Below are 18240 nucleotides of genomic sequence, written 5' to 3' on the forward strand. Positions count from 1 at the left end.
AAATTCTCTCAAGGTAGAGTCAATTCTAGGGCTCAAACTGTTTTAAAGGGAATAATGAGATCTTTGCATAAGCTTCTTTTCCAGATAGTTCATAAGGTAATACTGCCTAGAGGTCACCAACGTCACATTGCCTCCATAAGAGACATGGGACTTATGAATGCAATTGAGTGCAAAGAGCGGATTGATTGGCCCACACTGATTATCAAACATCTTGCTAGAATTGTGGATCCTAAGCTAGGCTCTCATCAGTTAGCTTTTGGAAACTTGTTGACTAGAGTGTTTGATGCATTTGAAGTACCATTGGGAGAAGGCAGGATTTTAACTCGTGCAGATATGTTCACTCAAACCATCCTTGCTGATTGTGGCATTCCCCTGGAGTCGGAGCAGGTTGCAACTGCGTCGCCACGTACATCTGGTCCTGTTGCTCATTTACTCAGGGAACTTAAAGTAGCTGAAGAAAAGAACGTCGCACTTGAGTCAGAAAACCAGAAGTTACGTGCTGAGCTTGATTCTTCAAATGCTGAAATACACAGGTTGAAGGATCAGTTGGTGCAGCAGCAACTTGCTAACAACGCAAGAGTTGACAGAGTTTTGGATATGCTGGCTTCTGCTTCAACTAAGCCTGGTCAACCTCCACAGTGACAAAGCATGTTGTTTGAACCTGGTTCTCTTAGTTGGTTTCACTCTGTATTGTTGCTTTTTGTTGTGTTGCCAGAACATTTTATATTGCTCAACTGGATGGGCGTATTTTGTTGCTATGGATATTGATTAGAGTTGCTTAACCGCTGTTGGATTCTTTTTGATTCGTCAAAAGCGGAAGAGTATTGCGCATCACACGTTACACGTTTGTCTTCATCAAAAAGGGGGAATATGATAGAATATGATAGAAACGATTATTCATGTTTTGATGATAGACAAGAAGCGCAAAGAACAGTAGCAAATGTACGCAGCAAAAGAAGTCAAGCTAGAGTCCAAGGTCAAGTAAAATGGAGTTATTTGTCAAAGTAAAAATAATATATTAAAGGTACAAGTTGATACAAATAAGGAAAACCTTAAATATATTATTAAGGAAGGAAGTTGTATATAATAAGGATTGTACTTTAAAAAGGAATCCTTGTTTAACAATAACTTCCTTACCTTATCAGATAAGGATTGTACAAGGCAAAATAAACTCTATAAGAAGAGCACGAGGCAGAGGAAGCAAGACACGACTTCACGCAGAGAGAAAAGGCAGAATTATTCATCAAACTGAAGTCTTCAAGATTGATAGGATTGCTACGTTTAAAACGTTCTTGAGTGAGAAGGTTTTTAACGTGTAGAACTGTTTGTCTTGTTTTGTTTTCGATTGTAATTTACAGTTTATTGTACAAAGGGTGGGTTTGGCTCTTTGTAGGGTTGAGTATTAGTGAAAGTTGTAACAAAAGGTGGGTTTGGCCTTTTGGAGAGAACGATTGGAGTCAATCGAGTGAGGTAGTAGAGATAAGGCTTTTTGATTATTGAGTTGTAATCACAAAATCTTATAATTGAATTAATAAAACGAGGTTTTTCCTTCCTTGAGTGAGGAAGGTTTTTAATTCAATAAGTGTTTGTGTCTTTACTTAAAAGCAACTTACAAGAACCTGGTTCTTATTCTGGGGTAAGGTTTCTTCAAGAAGAATATTTTTCGTCAAAAATCTATTCATCTCAAATCACAAAAATCAACAACAAATTATTGCAAAAAACAATACGCTTACAAAGAAGAACTTACAATTTTACCCAGAAGTAATAGGAGTAGGACTTCAATTATGCAGTGAAGAAATAACAATGCTTGTAAGTTGTAGATTTTCTAGTAGCCTTATATTTTACTTAGAATTGTGCTATGATTTATTTAGAATTGTGTTAGGGCTTTTATTTGTTTCTAGTAGCCTTATTAAAGTTTATTTTTAAGAGAAAAGGCTGAATTTAAAGTTAAAAAAATTTGTTGCCTTCGCTAGCAATCGATCTCGCACAATTGCGCAGCAAGTTGGAGCGTTCGACCAGTGCACCCACGACTTTTGGTTGTTAGGATGCACTATTAAATATATGTACATTTTATCAATGCGCTCTCTCTCTCTATATATATATGACTTTGTTTAAAAAGTTAACGCATGTGAGTCCACCCCCGAATATATGTTCACTTTATCAATTCTTCCTCTCTCTCTCTCTCTCTCTCTCTCTCTCTCTATATATATATATATATATATATATATGACTTTGTTTAAAAAGTTAACGCATGTGAGTCCACCCCCGAATATATGTTCACTTTATCAATTCTTCCTCTCTCTCTCTCTCTCTCTCTCTCTCTCTCTATATATATATATATATATATATATATAAATTTGTTTAAAAAGTTAACGCATGTGAGTCCACCCCCGAATATATGTTCACATCAATTCTCCCTCTCTCTCTCTCTCTCTCTCTCTCTCTCTCTATATATATATATATATATATATATATATATATATGACTTTGTTTAAAAAGTTAATGAGTGCACGTGCACTCTCACGGATACATGTGAGTCAACCCCTGCTTGCAATGGATGTTTAGTTAATATAAACCACACCTTGCTCCAAAAACGTGTGCAATAGAAGTGCTTGTAAACTACTAGATAGCCATCGCTAACTCATCGAGAGCAATGCCCAAAAATCCCAAGGGCAGATCAGTCGAAACGATTAAGTTCATTTTTTTTATATATATTTCTGAAACTGAATAATGTTATACAAATATCAAATTTTTAAAAAGAAAAAATTAAGCAATACTGCTCAAAGAATGTGTTATAAGATTTCTGAATTGAAGGCAAGAACCATTTTCCTTCTTTTGGATAAGTGCAGTTCCTTGAGCTGCAGAAACAGTTGGACCCTTCTGAAAGCAAGACCTCTTTGGCCAAACACTTCTGTTGAGATTTTCTGTGACTTCCCTTTTAGCAAAAGACGAAAACACCCTTGTCCGACGTGACCATCCTTTTTGAAGCAGCAGTACCAACAATCCTCTCAAGCTGAATTCAACAGAAAAAGTAGATTGCGCGGTAAGAGCACTACAAGGAAACCAAACACTTGGAGAAAGTTTGAGATGTTGAAGAAGCATGAGAGCAAAAGATAGAACTAATAATTGTATAGGGCGATTTGAAGCCATACCCGAAGCTGGTCAAAACGAGAAAATAGAACAGTGCAAGCAGACCCTTGTAGCAGATTTACAACCTGCAGGAGAAATGAAAAAGATAACTTGGTAAGACTTGCGTTCATGTGAAGCACCATATAATCCTAATTTGGGGGCGAAGTAGAAATGATCACCTCTGGGTAAAATTCTTTCCGCTCTGGAAGTGAATAAATGATCAAGTTCTGAATGCCACGTATCTAATTCTCAGAACAAGTTGAACACATAAACTTAATTAGTTAGTATTATGCAAACAATAAATTAAAAAAGGCTGATAATATCTTTTAGAGGAATCTAAGGATACATACAACCAATAAGTTACCTGTCTCAAAAAGGATACATACAACCAATAATCATGAAAGAAGACGAGATTAATACCAACATTAACTATCAAATGGCTGTGTAATTGAGAAGAAAGTTGGCCACTACCACACAATACTGTTTAAATACAAACGTTACCGCATAACGAACCGCCTTTCATTCTTGGAAGTGACAAGTCTACTAGATCACAAATTCAACCCCAGGAACAATACTGTTATGCGGTATTTGTGATAATACGAGAAAATATAAACGCGAAAAACAAGACAACAGATTTACGTGGTTCACCAATAAATTGGCTACGTCCACGGGAAGAGGGAGAGCAGTTTTATTAAGGAGAGGCAAGAACAGAATTACGGAATAGGGTTTGCCATAGCGTTTATATATAGTGCTAAGCTACGCCCTAACAGGCTTGGGCCCAACATACAGAATTAATAGATAATTAAGGGCCCAAGGCATTCAAGGCATTCAACAAATCTCCACCTTGACTTGAATTCTCCGAACAGATTCTTCAGACGCACTATGATAGTGCCAGGCCTCCCCCTCTTCCTCAGAGTTGCCCCGCAGGGCAATTAACAGCTTCTGATGTTGAGCAAGTCCAAACAGTGTTGAAACTTGCTCTGTGGAACCGGCTTTGTGAACATATCAGCAGGATTATCAGCAGTTCCTACTTTCTTCACCTTGATTCTCTTCTCACTTCTCAGAAAATGATACCTTACGTCAATATGCTTGGTTCTCTCATGATGGACTTGATCCTTGGCTAGACAAATTGCGCTCAAACTGTCACAATACACCGTAGCCTGATCATGATGCAGACCAAGATCACTAACCAGCCCTTTCAGCCAAATCCCTTCTTTTGCAGCCTCTGTCAAGGCCATGTACTCCGCTTCCGTAGTAGACAAAGTCACTGTAGGTTGCAAAGTTGCCTTCCAACTGACGACAGATCCTCCAAGGGTAAACACATAGCCAGTCATCGATCTTCTTGTGTCAACATCTCCAGCATAGTCAGAATCAGAATAGCCAGTAACCAAGCACTGAGTATCACCTCCATAAATGAGACCAACGTCAGATGTACCTCTAAGGTACCGGAAAATTCTCTTCACAGCCTGCCAATGTTCTCTCCCTGGTTGTCCCATGAATCTGCTCACTACACTGACTGCATGTGCTAAATCTGGCCTTGTACAGACCATAGCATACATCAAACTTCCTACGGCACTGGCATAAGGGACTCGTGACATATACTCCTTCTCTTCTTCTGACTGTGGAGCGAACATGGCAGTGAGATGGATATTGGCAGCACTGGGGGTATCAATAGGCTTAGATGAAGACATGCCAAACCTCGCCAAGACCTTCTGAATGTAGCTTCTCTGTGACAAGAAAAGTTTCCTTCTCTCTCTGTCTCTAATGATCTCCATCCCTAGAATCTTCCGAGCGGCTCCCAGATCCTTCATCTCAAACTCAGCACTAAGTAAACCCTTCAGCTTCTGAATGTCATACTTCTTCTTTGCAGCTATCAGCATATCATCTACATAAAGCACCAGATAGATGAATGAATCATCCTTGAGCCTATTGTAGTAGACACAACAATCATATGAGCTCCGAGTATAGCCCAACTTCACCATATAGCTGTCAAACCTTTTGTACCACTGCCTTGGAGACTGCTTAAGTCCATATAAGGACTTCTTCAACTTGCAGACGTGATTTTCCTTCCCTGGAACTTGGAAACCATCCGGCTGAGTCATGTATATCTCTTCCTCCAACTCTCCATGTAGAAACGCTGTCTTCACATCAAGTTGTTCAAGCTCCAGATTCTGATGTGTAACTATCGCTAGTAACACTCGGATGGAAGTATGTCTGACCACTGGTGAGAAGATCTCATTGTAGTCCACTCCCTCTCTTTGGTTGAAACCTCTGGCAACAACCCTGGCTTTATACTTGACTCCTTCTGCTGGTGATATCCCTTCCTTCTTCTTGAAAACCCATTTGCAAGTAATAATCTTTCTCCCCGAAGGCTGTATGACCAGATCCCATGTCTGATTCTTGTGTAGGGACTCCATCTCATCTCCCATAGCAGCAAACCATTTTTCAGAATCAGGACTTAAAATGGCTTCTTTGTAAGTAGACGGCTCAGATGTATCTACCTCTTCAGCAACCTGCAGTGCATAACCCACCATGTCCTCAAAACCATACCTCGTAGGTGGACGAACTCCAACCCTCCTTGGCCGATCTTGAGCTATACTCCGATGGATATCTGATGGCATAGATTCTGGAATATCTGTTTCTGTCTGTGGCTCTTGATCCTCCTCTTCAGGTTCTTTCAAATCGCTCTCGTTCTGAATGACTTGAAACTCCACCTGTTTATCAAGACTCCCAGTTTCTGACGTAGTTGTAGGCTTCACAATGGTTCTAAGCAGAGAACTTTCATCAAAGACAACGTTCCTGCTCATAATAACCCTCTTTTCTGCTGGAGACCAGATTCTGAAACCTTTCACTCCATCTCCGTAGCCCACAAATACTCCCTTTTTAGCTCTTGGTTCTAACTTACCTTCACTGACGTGATAGTAAGCCGTACAACCAAAAGCTTTCAGATTTGAATAATCAGCAACTTTTCCTGACCACATCTCCATAGGTGTTTTGCACTGTATGCCTGTATGTGGTCCGCGGTTAATCAAGTAGCAAGCTGTACTAACCGCTTCTGCCCAGAATCTTCTATCTAGCCCAGCATTAGAGAGCATGCACCTTGCTCTCTCCAGAAGTGTTTGATTCATCCGCTCAGCTACACCGTTCTGCTGTGGTGTATTTCTGACTGTACGATGTCGAGCAATCCCTTCATCCTTACAGAATTGATCAAATTCAGACCAGCAGAATTCCAGCCCATTATCAGTTCGCAACCTCTTGATCTTCTTCCCTGTTTGATTTTCCATCAAAATTTTCCACTCCTTGAACTTCTGGAAAGCTTCACTTTTATGCTTCATCATGTACACCCAAGTCATCCTTGAGTAGTCATCAATCATGGACACAAAAAATCTGCAGCCTCCCAAAGACTCAACACGGCATGGACCCCAGCAATCAGAATGGATATAATCAAGAGTGCCTTTTGTTCTGTGAATGGCTTTTGGAAACTTGTTGCGATGTAGTTTTCCAAAGACACAATGTTCACAAAACTCTAGGCTTTTAACCTTATGACCAGCAAGAAGATCCTCCTTTGACAGAATTTGCATCCCTCTTTCACCCATATGACCAAGTCTCATGTGCCATAACTTAGTCATATCCTCCTGGTGAACTTCTGACGATGCAACATGGGCTGAACCTGTAACCGTGGAACCTTGTAGAAAATACAAAGTACCACGCATGACACCTTTCAGAATCAGATTTGAACCCTTCCAGACCCGCAAGACTCCATCTTTTCCCGACCAGCTGAATCCCTTGCTGTCCAAAGAACTGAGAGATATCAGATTTTTCGTCATCAATGGAACGTGCCTGACCTCGTTCAATGTGCAGAAGCTACCGTCATGTGTCCTTATCTTGATCGAGCCTGTCCCAACCACCTTGCAGACAGAACTGTTGGCCATCGAGATGCTGCCTCCGTCTATCTGCTCATAAGTCGTGAACCACTCTCTCCTAGGACAGATGTGATAGGATGCCCCAGAATCGAGAACCCACACATCTGAATGATGAGTGTGCTCATCCGCAACTAGGGCAATGTCTTCTTCAGAATTGGTGTCTTCTTCAGCAACAGCAGCAGAAACTGATTGTTTTTCCGATTGCTTCTTCTTCTTCGGACAATCAAATTTCCAATGTCCCTTCTCCTTGCAGTAATTACAAACATCATCTGGCTTTGCACCCTTCGACATCGGCTTATTTTTCTTTCCGCCGTTTTTCCTTCCCTTTCCGCTACTGGTGAACAGACCGGAAGGCTGTATGTCCGTACTTGTGCCGTTAGCCTTATGCCGTAATTCCCTGCTATGAAGGGCCGATCTGACTTCTTCCAGCGACACAGTATCTTTCCCAACAATGAACGATTGAACAAAATTCTCAAACGACATTGGGAGAGATACTAACAGAATCAGGGCAGCATCTTCATCCTCGATCTTCACATCGATATTACGCAATTCTAATAACAAAGTATTCAATTGCTCTAAATGTTCCCTGAGTTGTGTACCTTCAGCCATTCGTAAACCGAATAGACGTTGTTTCAGAAGCAGCTTGTTGGTTAGAGATTTTGTCATGTACAAACTCTCCAGCTTCAACCACAGACCAGCAGCAGTCTCTTCATCCGAGACTTCCGTGATGACGTCATCCGCGAGACACAGCATGATCGTCGAATGCGCCTTTTCCTCCAGAATCGCCATCTCAGGAGTAACGACGGCGTTCTTGTCTTTCGACAACGGCGCCCAGAAACCTTGCTGTTTCAACAAAGCCCGCATCTTGATCTGCCATAAACTGAAACTGTTCCTCCCTGTGAATTTGTCGATTTTCACGTTCAAAGCAGACATCTCGAATTCTCCAAGAACACCGATTAACCGAGAGGCTCTGATACCAATTTGTTATGCGGAATTTGTGATAATACGAGAAAATATAAACGCGAAAAACAAGACAACAGATTTACGTGGTTCACCAATAAATTGGCTACGTCCACGGGAAGAGGGAGAGCAGTTTTATTAAGGAGAGGCAAGAACAGAATTACGGAATAGGGTTTGCCATAGCGTCTATATATAGTGCTAAGCTACGCCCTAACAGGCTTGGGCCCAACATACAGAATTAACAGATAATTAAGGGCCCAAGGCATTCAAGGCATTCAACAAATACAAAACTATCCTTGGAAGCACTCCTAGTTTCCCTAGAACTACAGACTTGTAAGAGTAGAAAAATCCATAATACCATCAAGTAATTAGAAGGTATACTTCCAGGCTCAATATAACTTCCATAGCACAGTGCTATTAGCGTTGAAGATCGTTTGTGTTAGGCATTCAGGAGCTTTCATATTCAGCTACCAGATATAAAGAAAATTAGAAACCTTTGCAAGAGACAGGTTGTACCACTCCTAGCTTTATCTTACCAGTTTTTCTATTTCATTCCTTTTTTTTGGATGAGTACCATAGATCTAAGCATAATCCCCATCTGTTCCTCACAGTATACTAGTTTGTGAGTGGATATCACCTTGATCATGATCCTCTAAGCTCATTCAAGGAAAACTTTCATGAATCAGATCGATCAGCTGAAAGAAACCACTTCCAATTGGCAGACGTGTGAGGCCTCGTAGCCAGGGAGAACCATAGAATCGGAGGGTTATATTATAACATCGGTGGAAAGGTCGAGAGGGCACCTAAAAATAGCTTTAGAGAAAGCACATTTATCCATTTAACAGAGATTTGGAGATTGTTCATGTCAAGACTGAAGAAACCAGGAATAACTATAAAAAGAGTTCTATAAGCTGATTAAAATTCCCAGTTAGAGTGCCTTGGACTAACTGCAATTTTCTCAGCAGAATCAGATATACAAGGTATAGACTAAAAGCATACAACATTATCCAAGACAAATGCCAGACCATTCTTATAAGCATGAATAGAGAAAGTAAGGCAGCACATATAGCATTCAAGAGAGAGAACCTTGTATCGGTGATAGAAGTGAGCTCTTTCAGTGTAAAGCATGATTTTCTTCTTTCCATCAAAAAACCACCCTCGTGCACGAGATATGTCACTCTGCTCAGTGTACCTGGAAACAAAGGCAAACAACTGACTGAACCTTAAACTAGAATAGCATACTTATATAACAAGTAGACCACTTGGGTCACAAATTCAATTTTATACACAGAAATGCAAAGTGATCTGAGCACAAGATATTACTCACTCTCCCAACAGACAAAAGGATGCCTCTTGTGACTTCAAAAAGTTCCTTACACGGATAAACTCAAAGTAAGAGCTAATAAATAGCATTATACCACCCTGCAGAACACAAAAAGGAATCAAGGAATAACCATCTCTCACACAGCTGAATACTTAGGAAGAATGAATTGTTTCCCGAGCTCAGTCAAACATACCTGAGTAGAATCTTTTATCTTGGGGAACACCTAGAATAACAAACTTGATCAGAGTGGAGTTGACCATACATCAATAGTAAAGCTCAATTGTAAGACCAACTAACTTGATGATGATATTAACTTTACAAAATCATGTTGCACAGTAGAAGGTGGTTATAAGTAGTAGTTTTTTTTTTTTGAGGAAAAAAAGAACGAATGTACAATTCCATAACTAAGGAGTAAATGACAAATATTGAAGCAAGACGACTTCATCTCTCTTTACATTGAATAACACAGTACAAACGCAGGTGCTAAATAGTTCAGGAAAACTCAGTGGGAAGTAACGAGATGGTATTGGATAATCTTAGTTTATATGCACCGCCAGATTTGAAATTGAAACAAAGATTAGGGGCAGTGCCTTAAATAATCTTTTAATACAGACACAAAAAATGATTAGAGTATCCGATTCCAAAATAATCATTTATACAAATACGTTCCGGCAGAGAATTAAGTTGCTATATACTTATGTAGCTTCATCGTGAAAAAGGAAAAAGAGTTGCATTTACGATATAAGCTAACATGATAAAATACAGGATCTTAGAAAATTAGAGCCTAAAGGATGAATCATATGGCGGCTCTGTAACAGAAGAAATGATGGAGGGTTATACGGATCAGACAACGGGAAACTGTACGTATGTTAAACTTTAAAAAATGTGATCATACAATGTAGTACTATTTGAACCATACTCATTTTTATCTTCACTTTCATTATTGTTTACCTACATTCTTTGGGTTTTTCTCATTGAAAGGGGGAGGGGGGTCTACAGCAGCCACACAATGATTTGGTTAAGGAAAAATTTGATTAAAGAATGTGAAGCAGGCATTATGACCCTGGAGCCTAGTAAAGAGGATACCATTTTTATCGAACTTCCACTGAGAAGGTAAAGAGGTTTCATTTTCTTAAACATTTTTTATGGTCTGGGAAATACATTTCATCTTGTTAAAGGCGTAGTAGGAGCAAGCTCTGAACTTCAGGAAAGATAATATCACAATTGTTTGAGCCGTGCCATCATGAAGAGAAATGACCAATAATGCAGAAGAATAACAGACCTTTTTTGTGAAATAGTCAAACCGGGCATCATCAGCATCTTCAGCAGTATTCACATCAAATCGCTCATAAATCTGCAAGTTTGAGAAATGGCAAGAATCCATAAGAGGAGAAAGGAATCTATAGTACTTCCACAGTAACATGATTAATCAAATTCATGTCTACAATTAAAAAATAAAACAGAAGCCAGACAAGATTCAAACTTAATAATACATGTAGCATACAATAGTATGTCCACATGCTTGGCTAAGAAAAATAATTAGACTGCAGGGAAGAGCAAGTGTTTAAGACATAAAAGAAATACAAGTGTCCCATCTCTGTTAAACAAAAGTTTTAGATGAGGTGATCATAGTATCAACATAATTATAACATGACATAACTACAGACCCAGAACTCGATGTATTCCTTTTTGATAAACTGAAATTATTGCACCCAAGGGTGTGGCCTATTGGTCAATGAAGTGGTTGAGAACCATGAGGTCTCAGGTTCATTTCCAGTGGAGACAAAAAAACACTAGGTGACTCTTCCCATCTGTCCTAGCCTAGATGGACAGAGTTAACTGGTACATGCTGGTGGGAGGTGGCAGGTATTCCGTGGCATTAGTCAGAATAAGCAAAAGCTGGCCCGGACACCAGTCATCAAAAAAAAAAACTGAAATTCTTACACTGAAAATTTGCTGGGTTTAAACAAAATTATTAAATATAACTATAAGACCATAGTTTTTTTTTTTGATAAGGACCATAGTTTTAATGCTCACCTGCCGTATTTGAAGTACTACCTTTGGTAAAACACCTTTATACTCGCTTGCCAGTTTGACCTGAAAATACAGCACTTAGATAAGCAAATATCTCTCTTTTCTAAGCATTCACAGAATGTAAACATGCTGAAATTCTACATTGATGTTTTAGGACAGTAAAGAGGACATTTCTAGCAATTTTTTCTTAATTAATGTTGAATGAGCATTATAAATTCCAAGGTAATCTGCAGGACAATGCATCAATCTTTTCTAGTGGAAATCCAATTCTTTTTCCCCTAATGTATGCAACCCGTCAAAACTCAAATGAAGTAAGAACAACATATTGAACTCGCATCAAAATTTCCATCTCCCACTATTAAAATATTACTGTATAATGGAAATTAATTCATCATGTTGCATAAGTTTAGGCACATCTATCATCTTCACTAGAAGAATTTTTTTCTTTTATGAAGGTCCTCATTAGAAGAATGTAAGTGGAAGGAAAAATAGAAAGTCAAATGGAAAATGATTTTATTTTTAATTAGAGAAAGGAAAAATAATAATTAAAATTACAGCTTCAAAGTGCCCCCAGGCTTTGACCTAGTGACAAGAGCGCAACGTGATGTAGTTTAGAAGTACTTCATTGGTCCAATATTTAAGAGTTAAGAACAGAGGGTAAGGTCCATTCTCCATCAAGTTTTGAGTTGTGCATCATTGGTCCTCAAAATTCCAACAAAAATTACCTCTGTTATCAACAAAAAATTTATTACAAGTATAGCAACAAATCACTAGTGTATGGACGATTGATTAGTCCAGACACTTTAAATTAACATGATGACAAGAAGGCTATCAACGTCTGGATATTTTGGGTGAAAAAATAATTCCATCAGACTGGTCCAGTAATTTTCTTTAACAAACGGACCAACAATTGTACCCCTTTTTCGTTTGTAGATCAAAGTTAATTTTCCCTCTGAAAAGCATATACTTCTTTTACGCGCTAGATGCTCAAACTATGCCCAAAATGCTTACCAACTTATAGTACACCAAACACAAGGAGGTATAACTGAGGGAAAGCGGATGACGGAAAGAGCAGTCAAAAAGTAACAACATAGCACTCTAAATTAGGAACAGAGGTCAAGAGACAAACACAACACAAAATCATATTAAGGGTTATCATAATCCGAAAGTTTCCCATCATTGTCACCAGAGAAAAGAGGAATACTTATATGCAATGCCAAATGGACAGACCTTTCCTTCATGGTTGAGGCAATGATGGTTAAATAATCCATTGATGTCTGCATAGGACAGAAGAAAAAAACTATAAATTTTAGGCTGTAATTGTAAAAACTGTTATCAAGAATGACACCAGATTTTTCAAAATTATATCATTACCATCTATCTTTACAGCCTGCCACACAAAAGTTGTGAACTTACCTGGATTTATATGAGAAGATAAGATTATTGATTGCCGATAGAATGGCGCTTGACCATCTAAATACCTGCAAGCCACATTAAGAAAACAGAATTATCAGCAAAAAGCATCAGTCATTTCAAGGGAGCGCAACGTGTTCTCAGTTTCGCCCTCATATTTATCCTCTATTTGTGTGGTCGTGGAATGTTTTACGTGAATCCGCGTTTAGAACACACAGAGCAACCCACTTCCTTTTTTCAAAAAATGGGGTGGATAACTGAAACAAGCAAAAAGGCAGATAAAAGAGCAGTTTGAAGCTTACCACTGCCTAATGCGCATAATATCTGTTCCATGTTGCTGGGAAGGTATCCGATTTAATTGCTCAACAATTGTATTCACGTGTGACCAATTCTGCAAGTACAAAAATATGAACAGAAGATAGTGAAGTGTAGGTATGCACCAAATCAATAAAAAGGGCACAGATGAACTATCAAAGTACCTGCATCAATATGACATCTGCATGGTCAACAATTAGAACCTGCTCAAATGGTAGTTATATCGTTAGATGATAAAAGGGTAATGAGCATTGCTAAAAAAAATAAAGCACAGCCCACTACTTTCCAAACTAATATAAATATTCCAACAATAATTACCTCTATAGAAGACAGATAATCAACATTTTTATCCTTGTATAATTCAGCCTCCCCAATTTTCTGGAGGAAAAAATTTAACAAAAAGTTAGTAACAGCTCAACTTATAACGATTTTCTTACATCACATTACAGCTGCATAGCATTAGCATTAAGAGAATAAGCTTTGAGAAGATCTGTTGATATACTGAAACAGGGTATAGAAATGAGAAGAATAGAGTTCTGAGATTATAGAAGGATGCATGATATTTTTGATTATTTCTTTTTTGAAAAGGACTAGCCGGGCTCCTTTGAAGTAATGAGACTATTCAAATTACAATATTCGTGGAGAAAAAATTGTGGCTATGTCTTAAGCCTGTATAGAATATTACAGATACAAGCCCCCTCAACAAAAAAATCAGTCAAGAGGCGACGATTTGCAAGATCACTTATTACTTCAATTTATGGCTTTAAATTAGCACTTCTTTTCCTTTCTGTGTTCTGGAAAACGTATACTGTATATGTCGAACATAAGAGAGAATCAAGGATTTCATGAAAGATCTATTAGCCATAAATTGACAAGGAACAAGAGATCAAAGCATGTATTAGCAAACTTACAGTGATTAACCCAAGAGGGGAAGCAACAATCATGTCTGACGAGTAGAAGTCACCATACAATCTTATGCTCCTCCTAAAATAAAGACACGCATATGATTTTCCTTCGGAGAAAAAAAACAGTAAAAATATTCCAGATGGATCTCTCCATAATTTTGACATTATACCGTGGAGTTACTCATACCTATGCACACAGTTTCATTACCTTATTGAGTGTTGCTAGCATGTTCTAACCTACTCTGTAAGAAAAGAAATAAGTGTCTCGATTTGTCCATCTTCATGTATTGCTTAGATTTCAAGTTGAACCATGTGCCACATCCATCAATTTGTAGTCAAAGCTTACTTAGATTAACCAATTTAAAGCATCATCAGTCAAAGTGGAAGTGCACAACCACAAGACATCCCATGAACATACATGACATCTTTGAAAATTGTGGGTTTCATTTAATAACTTCGTTGTTCTTTCTATAAATTGTGAATTTATTTAGCAAGATGTGTATCAAGGGCTACTATGACATGCAGCACACGACATCTCAAAAACAAATAAACCAGGAGGATATGAATGCAAGGCGAAATAGACGATTAAACTTTTCTCTTACGAACCTGCTTGCATAATACAGGTACTTCAGCAAGTTGTTCATGACTGAATAATGAGCAAAATATGTGTCCTTTGAATAATGCTTACCAGCAATACTTAGAGCGTCGAAGTTGAAAAGTACTTGGACAAAGAAAGACAGCTTTCATGGTGTAGTAAATGTTTGGGCAATTTTACCAGAGTTAAGAAACATACCTAGTGAATTTAATTCCGATCATGAAATGATCATTGTTATTTCCCCCAAATAGTGTTTCAAAATCAGATGGTTTTGAGCTCCTTTTTGATTCAGAGATTTCTGCAGCATCTTCATCCTCCTTCTCTTCACTTACTCCAGCTCCAAATTCTCTATAGAAACGTTCATGCTCCTCTACATTAGACTGAGGGAATCAAAACCACATTAATAAAGTATGAAGAAGGCCTACTGATGCCAAAATTAGAAATATAATCTTGGTCTAGTGGTGGCTAATTGAATAATGTCTTTACCTTAACTATGAGCTCCACTTAACGACTCACATCTAACAAGGCCAAAAATGTTTTCCAAGAAATCTAAACGTTCACCTCAATCCCAAAAATGAAGGCGTAATAGGCCATTGTACATTCTTGTCTTCTAGACGGAGCAACATATTGCAAATTGAACATGCAATTCATTTTACTGGAAATACCTACGCACTAGCAGTTTTTCATTAATAAAATTATCCCATTACCAATTTTTTTAACAAATCCATATTCACTAGCATATCACTGCTAAAAGTTTGCATATTACTGCAAAATAAAATAGCACAGTTGTTAACTTGATATATGTTTATCTTACGTAAGGTGTCTATAGAAACTTGCAAGGTGCTTGGTTCCAAACACTAGTCAATATATCTTACTAGGCAAAGTTCTATATACTTCACAGAAACTAACTACAGTTTCTAGGTCAAGCGGCAACGCATGAATATCAATACTCTTGCTTAATTCCAAGATCCAACAAGAAATCATTTCATGAAAGCTGCTGCAAAAATCTAGGAAAGGCACTGCTTAGTTTATTTTGCATGAGAATTCAGGAAATGGAGAAACTACCTTGTATTTAGGAGGTGTCAAATCAATCAGCCGCTTGACTAACCGAAATGCAACACTTGCTAGAGGGAGAAGGATCAAAACCTGAACCAATCACAAGAAATGATCAATATTATAACAAGTTAACCAAACCACAAAAAAATGATCAAACACTATATGTTTCGAAGTGCTTAATGAAAGATGAGGGTACAAAATCGGACACCAGGAAATGCAAGATCATAGTACAAAAGTTGATATAGAACAAACATGGATGTAACCACAGAAGTACAATCATCAAGAAAATCAGCCAAACCATTAAGAAATTATTGAAAAAGTTGATCACGCTCGTTGAAATCCAGAATATAAAACCATAAGTGGACCTCAATGGCTCAAATGCGCTGTTAGTTCCTAAATAATCAGGTGATAGTCAACTGCACTTTTGCTTTGTCTAAAGACAGTTGAGCAGGTGGTTAATGTAGGAGGGGAGAGAATAAGGAAAATCTTATGATAAAATGACTAAAGGTAGTGGGATTCCGAAACTAGCTTATTCATAGGGATCTGACCATTGGCATAATCAGAAAAAACTTTTAAAAGATATATGATATCCCAAGCTGTATTACAAGTAAAATATAAAAGCAAAAAAAGAAGAAAATGAACTTTAAGCTTGCGCACATATACAATAAGTAGAAGGGCATATTAACAAGAAAGGTTTCTATAGTGAGAAAAGCACCACTTCTCACCAAGAAGTCGGAAGTTCGACTCACTGAGAAAAGAAGTGGGAAGAACCCCCAGTAGTCCCTCGTAAGAGGGTTTGGCAAGGGCATATCTGATGTGTCTAACACATTAACAGGTGCTACCCAAAAAAGAAATTGTCAAGTTGGAAAGAGAAATTGCTAGACTATCCAGTATTTCTGATTCTCTGGAGATGGGCAACGTTGTGATTTAACTTCTTAAAGGCTAAACCAACTATCAGGAGTGATATGCATAAAATGTGGGTCAGGATGGAATACGTTTAAGAGTCTCTTTGAACGGAAGATTGGATAGTTATAGTTGTACATCAAGTAGTCTCCTCTGCAATAATCCAGCTCCACCATAACTACTAACTATGGGTATAACTTTTAAGAGTATTAACTCACAGACAATACACAAGGTTATGCCAGCAAAGTGCATGTACCAAGAGTAGGATGGGATGTTCTCTTTTTACCGAAACGAAATCACACAATTTCCCACTAACATATACAAATCTTCTTCTAAGAGTATCCTCAATTTTACACATCAAAGCCCTCAACAATATCTATATATTGTAAACAAGACAAGGATGCACCTCTAATAAAACACAAAGCTTGATATCCGCTACTGGTGTTGGGAAATATCCAGTGCAAGTACGCAAAGGTTTTTGCTAACTTCTACTGTATTTTGTAGAATCGGCACAAAAGTAGTTACATTCGTTATCACCCAATCGATGGGTACACCAAGGCAAATGAAAAATCCGTGTAACATAAATAACAAGTGTATATTTCTCACAAATTCATATTCAAAAGAATAGGAATGAAAATAGGTAAATACCTTAGGGCGAGTAAACCCGCGGTCAAGAAAGGCTTCATTACTTAGGATATCCGCCTTCACATTGTCCTGAATCTTAGCTAGTTTTGCCTCGTTCTTCTTTACAAGATCCCTAGTTCTGAAGATATGATTGAGCTGCATAAAACGATTCCCTCATATAACCAAGACATGTTTGCAATTTGGATTATAAAACACATCACTCAAACTTGAACAAATTAATTATGGTGAAAAGAAGCTAATGAGATGCTCTTACAGAATGCATAACATAAGCATCCATGGTACTTGAATCTTCTTCTAGACCTTTGAGATAGAAGGGTTTCTTGTTGTGGTGCAGAATATCCCGGTAGCTGTTGCCTATAATAGTAAAGGAAGCAATGGCAATTACAACACCAATTATAGCAGAACAGGAAACAGAATATAATACATGAAGAGCAAGATAAAGTCCGTCAGGTTAATAACGACAAAGGGTGCCACAATAGGAGTTTGGTAAGAGGAACAAATAAGTAGAGAATCTAATTCACCTTTAGTATTCCTTCAATGAAGAAAATACACACCCTATCTCATTCTTGTTTCCCTCCCTCAACAATCACTCAAAATCAAATTCCCATAATCTAGACAAACTTGATGAAGTACAAAACTAAATGTAAGCACTTGATACTGCAAGTAAGACGCCACTTCCTGTAATTTTTGTATACTTTGGTTTTATGAACTTTAAGCTTGAGGGAATGATGCAATCACCAAACCACATAATGCAAATGCTTGAAAGTTCCTACATCAACGTTTTGCATCACTGATGCATACATAAGGTGTGAATCATTAGAGATGGACCTCACTTGTTGGTTAAGTTGGAAATATAACATCAGAATTCAAATTGAATACGCTGTCAAGCATGTTTGCTTTTTTGAGATGAGTCAAGTTCAGCATAGTGAAATTGTGAAATTTTGTGCAGCATTATGAGTGAATGCATGTTTACCTACGAAGAATAACAGCATTACAAGTGGACCTCAATGTTTAATGGACCAATTGGGGGGGGGGGGG

At 38.1% G+C, this 18240-nt stretch overlaps 1 protein-coding gene across 1 annotated transcript in view; it reads right to left on the minus strand.

Moving 5' to 3' along the window:
* Window positions 1–2709: 2709 nt before the first annotated feature.
* LOC107026512 (U3 small nucleolar RNA-associated protein 25) overlaps window positions 2710–18240 on the minus strand; it is a 23186-nt gene continuing 7655 nt past the window's right edge. The window contains exons 8-25 of the mRNA XM_015227504.2: window positions 17456–17556; window positions 17206–17337; window positions 15664–15744; window positions 14797–14978; window positions 14010–14082; window positions 13417–13476; window positions 13263–13301; window positions 13086–13174; window positions 12787–12851; window positions 12601–12647; window positions 11374–11433; window positions 10619–10690; window positions 9530–9559; window positions 9340–9434; window positions 9099–9204; window positions 3309–3371; window positions 3153–3215; window positions 2710–3013 (exon numbers count right to left, since the gene is read on the minus strand). Of these exons, the coding sequence (XP_015082990.1) occupies window positions 2939–3013; window positions 3153–3215; window positions 3309–3371; window positions 9099–9204; window positions 9340–9434; window positions 9530–9559; window positions 10619–10690; window positions 11374–11433; window positions 12601–12647; window positions 12787–12851; window positions 13086–13174; window positions 13263–13301; window positions 13417–13476; window positions 14010–14082; window positions 14797–14978; window positions 15664–15744; window positions 17206–17337; window positions 17456–17556 (1433 nt within the window). The 3' untranslated portion in view covers window positions 2710–2938. The remainder of the gene's footprint in view (window positions 3014–3152; window positions 3216–3308; window positions 3372–9098; window positions 9205–9339; window positions 9435–9529; window positions 9560–10618; window positions 10691–11373; window positions 11434–12600; window positions 12648–12786; window positions 12852–13085; window positions 13175–13262; window positions 13302–13416; window positions 13477–14009; window positions 14083–14796; window positions 14979–15663; window positions 15745–17205; window positions 17338–17455; window positions 17557–18240) is intronic.

This window comes from Solanum pennellii, chromosome 7 (assembly GCF_001406875.1).
Source record: "Solanum pennellii chromosome 7, SPENNV200".
NCBI classification, from domain to species: Eukaryota; Viridiplantae; Streptophyta; class Magnoliopsida; order Solanales; family Solanaceae; genus Solanum; species Solanum pennellii.